The sequence below is a fragment of the Sorex araneus genome, chromosome 3 (assembly GCF_027595985.1).
Source record: "Sorex araneus isolate mSorAra2 chromosome 3, mSorAra2.pri, whole genome shotgun sequence".
Lineage (NCBI taxonomy): Eukaryota > Metazoa > Chordata > Mammalia > Eulipotyphla > Soricidae > Sorex > Sorex araneus.
The window spans coordinates 190,504,896-190,510,005 of record NC_073304.1 but is presented as its reverse complement, the minus strand read 5'-3'; the positions used below and the strand labels follow the sequence as shown (position 1 = coordinate 190,510,005).

Here is a 5,110-nt window from a genome sequence, read left to right as displayed (position 1 = left end):
TAACAAAAATCTCTATGGATGTATAGAAAACCTTTATCAAATATAGAACATTCATTATAAGTGAGACATTAATTCATCACTGGGAGTGCATAAAATCCCTTAGCAAACAGGGAGTCAATATCTTTCCTCCTCCCTCCCTCCCTCCCTCCCTCCCTCCCTCCCTCCCTCCCTCCCTCCCTCTCTTCCTTCCTTCCTTCCTTCCTTCCTTCCTTCCTTCCTTCCTTCCTTCCTTCCTTCCTTCCTTCCTTCCTTCCTTCCTTCCTTCCTTCCTCCTTTCTTCCTTCCCCCCTCCCTTCCTTCCTTCCCCCATCCCTTCCTTCCTTCCCCCCTCCCTTCCTTCCTCCCTCCCTCTCTCCCTCCCTTGCTCATTCCTTCCTCCCTCCCTCCCTCCCTCCCTCCCTCCCTCCCTTCCTTCCTTCCTTCCTTCCTTCCTTCCTTCCTTCCTTCCTTCCTTCCTTCCTTCCTTCCTTCCTTCCTTCCTTCCTTCCTTCCTTCCTTCCTTCCTTCCTTCCTTCCTTCCTTCCTTCCTTCCTTCCTTCCCCCTCCCTCCATACCTTCTTTGTTTCCCTTTCATGTTTGGGGGGGAGGGTCTCCTCCAAAGTAACCTCGTGGTGCTCATAGTTTTCTTCAGGTTCTGTGTTCAGGGTTGACTCCTGGCAGATCCCTGCGTCCATATGGGATATGGAAGATTAATCCTGGAGCAGCTGTATGCAAGGCAAGCACTCCATCTACTGTACTATCACTTCATCCCCCTAAACATGTTTTTATTAACATTCACATGCCATGAGTGCATGCCATATCACGTGCTGGGATTTTGTTTTGTCATTTAAAGAAGCTCTTTAATGCTTCTTGCAAAACTGGGTTCAAGGCTAGGAATTCCCAAACTTTCACCTCTCCATAGTTCCTTCAAATATGAATTATCATCTGGTTAGATATGGTTGGATATAGTATTTTTAGTGATGTGTTCATTTCATTGAATTTTAATACTGCGTCCTTTTTTTTCTTAAGGTTTGTGAGTGTCATTTGATAAATCTGCTGTGAATCTAATGGGCTTTTCTTTGTTTGTAAGTTCCATTTTTGATCTTGCTGTTTAAAATATTCTGTCTCTGTCTTCATTCTTAGTTATTCTGACCACAAAGTTTGAGAGTTTTTTAGTTTAGTCTATTTTTTATGGGACCCTTCAGGAGTCTTGTATTTGGTTGCCAGTATTTCTCAACTCTGAAAAGTTTTTTAAGTATGATTTCTTTAACCATTAGTTCTTCATCAAATTTATCTCACTGTTCTTGAGGGACTCTGATGATTTTTATATTGTTCCTCTTGAATTCATCACATCATTCTCTGGGTACTGTTCATCACCCTCCCCTCTCCCCGTCTTCTGTTTTCTAGAAGCTTCCTCAGACTCATCTGGAGTTTCTTGAACTTTTCTTCAGCTGGTGTTATTGTGCACCTCAAAGCTTCTATTTTCTTATTGTGTGTTTTGTTTATTGTTTTTGGGCCAAACCTGGGCTGTGTTCAGGAATTACTCCTGGCTCTACATTCAGGGATCATGCCTGGTGGGCACGGGGAACCTTATGTTGTGCCAGGTATTGAACCTGGGTTGTCCATATGCAATGCAAATGCCCTACCCACTGTACTATATCACTCTGGCCTCTCTAATGAGGTTTTTTTTTTTAATATCACCTACAATTCTCTTCATCTCTGTCATTTCTGTTTATAGCTTTTTCATTTTGACTCTCATACTTTCTCGTGCTTTGATGATTATCATGCCATTGTTTATTTGAGCTCACTAAATATCCTCACCATGGTGTCATTAACATAATTTTCTGAGGGTTTTCAGAGCTGGTTGGTGTTGGTTGTACCTTTCATTGAGTGTAGTGAGTTTCTATGCATCTTTTCCATTGGTTTTCAAGTGTTTTTGCTGTGTTTAGAGTGAATATTTGTAGTCATATCCTCTGGAAGACTCTGAGGGATTCAGTTGGGAGTTGTTGTTTCTCTCTGTCCATCTTAGCTGACAGGAAGTATATGTTTGAAATCTGTTACTTCAGGAGCTATGGTGTGGGCCTATTGTGGTGGAGGCTGGTGCAGAAACTACTGCACCTAGACGGAATGGAGGGGATCTTCCACCCATTTCGAGTAGAGCTTGTGATCTCAGCCTGAGGTTAATCTCACCTTGGGAGGGTGGAGCAGCAAGCAGACTTTCAGGAGCTGGGGTATGAGCCCATTAATACCTATTTTAAAGATCTAATAATCTCATTAGTTTTAAAAAATGTATACTAATTTTCTAAATTATAAGCAATGTCTGTTTAATAGAAAGGTTTTTTACTATTTTAGGGACTTTCATATCAATTAAATTTTGAATATTAATTTTATATAAATATTTAGTATTTTTCCTTGGAGATTGCTGATATATTGAAGCTATACTATATCCCTGAAATTAAATGTTTTAAATAAGTAATAATAAAAGGAGGGAAAGTGTTCAATACAAAATTTTCACATAATGTCTATTTCTTACATAACAACAGGAAATAAGTTAGCAAGATTGAAAGAAGACTTAATGAGGATAGCTTAGATACACTTCCTATTAAGTTCTTTCAATGATAAAGATGTTTTATTTCTCCAATTGAATATATGTAACCCTTAGTTGGTTCTGCAAAGTAAAAAGAAACAGGAGTTTTATGTATGAGTCATACTCAAGGACTGACATCACTTTTTACTCAGAACTTTAGTGTCTCTTGTTTTGAGTAACGTTCCAGAATTTTTACTTTCAACTCCAAACAATTTGACCCTCAGTTCCATTTCTATCTTTATATTATCCTCCAATTCTTCCTCCTCCATCTCTGAACCTGTTTAGGAATCTAACTACCAGCTTTTTAGTTTTCCTCAATATGATTTTCCTGGTAAGATCCTAAATAGTATTTATAGTCCATGGCAGTCTTCCTCGGTATTCTCAAGTGTGTGTGTATTCAAGACAGTTACTAAGATATTGTAGACTAGACATCTAGAAATTATTATTTATTCCTCGTGGTTACTGATAACTAAGAGAGTTATTAATACATAATTTTACTAAATAATTGTGGTTTTTGTTATATTTATTATTGATTTTTGGAAGAATGGATAACAACAGTTTTTGAAGAGTATTAGATTTTTGTCTTGATAGATCAGAACAGGGACAGTCTGGCATCTGAGAATATTGAAGGCAGCCAAATGGTTTGAAAATGTCAAAAATTCTATTGAATTTTAATAAAGGAAGTCATATAAGTCATATTAAATAGAAAATTTCCCGATGTTTGGGTTGCCTAGGGCTGCTGTACTTTGAGTTGGAACTTATCTGTGGACTTGAATAAATGAATGAAAGTCCGTCATTCCCCTGAGAGTGCAACTGAAAGACTTAGAAAAAAGAAATTTGGGATAGGAGGGAGGGTGGAAGTATAGAATAATAAATCATTTTAATTAAAGTAAATTTTATACCTCACATTTCCCAGAATATTGCAGTTAGTAGTGCATTTAGGCTATGATCATACAAATACACTAAGATCATTCTTTTCCCTTTCTAGAATTCAGAGAATGGCACATATGCATCAATCATTTAGAGTGAAATATGTTTAGTGAGCCAGAGTAAGTCTTCACAAGATCCGTTTTACTGCCTCTGGGCTCATGGCAGGAGGAAACCAAAGCGACAGCTTTGAGCTCCTTCTCTGGGGACTCTCAGATAAGCCAGAGCAACAACGTGTCCTATTTCTGGTGTTCCTGTGGATGTATCTGGTAACTGTGACTGCCAACCTGCTCATTGTCCTGGCTATTGTCACAGACAAACACCTTCACACGCCCATGTACTTCTTCCTTGCAAGCCTTTCATGTGCAGACATTCTCTTCACTTCCACCACTGTACCCAAGGCCCTGTTGAACATCCAGACTCAGACTAGGTCCATCTCCTATGCAGGATGCATGGTCCAACTTTACTTCTTCTTGACTTTTGGCGACATGGACAGCTTTCTTTTGGCCACAATGGCTTACGACCGCTATGTGGCCATCTGCCACCCTCTTCACTACACAATGATGATGAGCCCCCGGCGCTGCACCCTCCTAATTACTGCCTGCTGGACCCTTACTAATATGGTAGCCATGACCCAAACCTTTCTCACATGCAGACTTTCATTCTGCTCCAAGAAAGTAATTCTTGATTTCTACTGTGATTTGGGTCCCCTGATGAAGGTGGCTTGTTCTGACACTCAGGTCAATGAACTTGTGTTGCTTTTTCTTGGAGGAACAGCCATATTAATTCCCTTTACACTTATCCTGGTCTCTTATATCCGCATTGTTGCAGCCATCCTCAGGGTGCCCTCTGCCCAGGGGAGGCGCAAAGCCTTCTCTACCTGTGGGTCCCACCTTGCTGTTGTTGTTCTGTTCTTTGGGACAGTGATCAGGGCTTATCTGTGTCCCTCATCCTCTACCTCCAACTCAGTAGAAAAGAACACCGCAGCTGCAGTCATGTACACAGTTGTGACTCCTTTGTTGAACCCCTTCATTTATAGCCTAAGAAACAAGGACATGAAGGGAGCCCTGGGGAGACTTCTCAGGGGCAAAGTCTTTATCCTGAGGTGCAAGTAAATTCTGTGCAGAACCTGTAAGCATCCCCTCTGTCCTCAAAGGAGGAATTTAGAGGAAGTTCTACCTCAAAAGTCCCATCACTGAATCTCTTGTGTACCTTATTGCCATTCCCTGCCTGAATCCATACTATGTGTTAGATATTTTAAAGAAAATCAACATTTTTGTATCATGCTCTAATGTTTCTCTGTTAAGAACTGCTGATCTAGTAATTCATTTGACTTATAAAGTAACCTCTCGCAAGGAGAAACATCTTATGCATTTACCATAAATTTGAAAGTGTGCATTTCTTTTTTATTTACTTTATGAATAATTGATTAGTGAATTTATAGAAAGATGAAAAATTATCAAAGTATTAACAAGTAAAATCAACAATGGATGGTAAAGGTTTATAACTTTAAATAAAATAGGTATACTTTTCCCCAAAGTTGGAATTTATAAAAACATGCATCACTTCAAGGTTATGAGTAAAAAAATCTTTAGAAACTAAAAATAAGCCCTGAAA

The 5,110-nt window shown here is 39.3% G+C and overlaps 1 protein-coding gene across 1 annotated transcript; it reads left to right on the top strand.

The window, feature by feature from the left end:
• Window positions 1-3,651: 3,651 nt before the first annotated feature.
• Window positions 3,652-4,608, top strand: LOC101557688 (olfactory receptor 1P1-like). Its single transcript, XM_004605248.2, has one exon. It carries the CDS (start codon window positions 3,655-3,657, stop codon window positions 4,606-4,608), a length of 954 nt encoding a protein of 317 aa, XP_004605305.2. The 5' UTR covers window positions 3,652-3,654.
• Window positions 4,609-5,110: the final 502 nt, after the last annotated feature.

Coding starts and splice junctions, on each gene's coding strand:
- LOC101557688 (XM_004605248.2), top strand. CDS start 3,655: ATGGCAGGAGGAAACCAAAGCGACAGCTTTGAGCTCCTTCTCTGGGGA.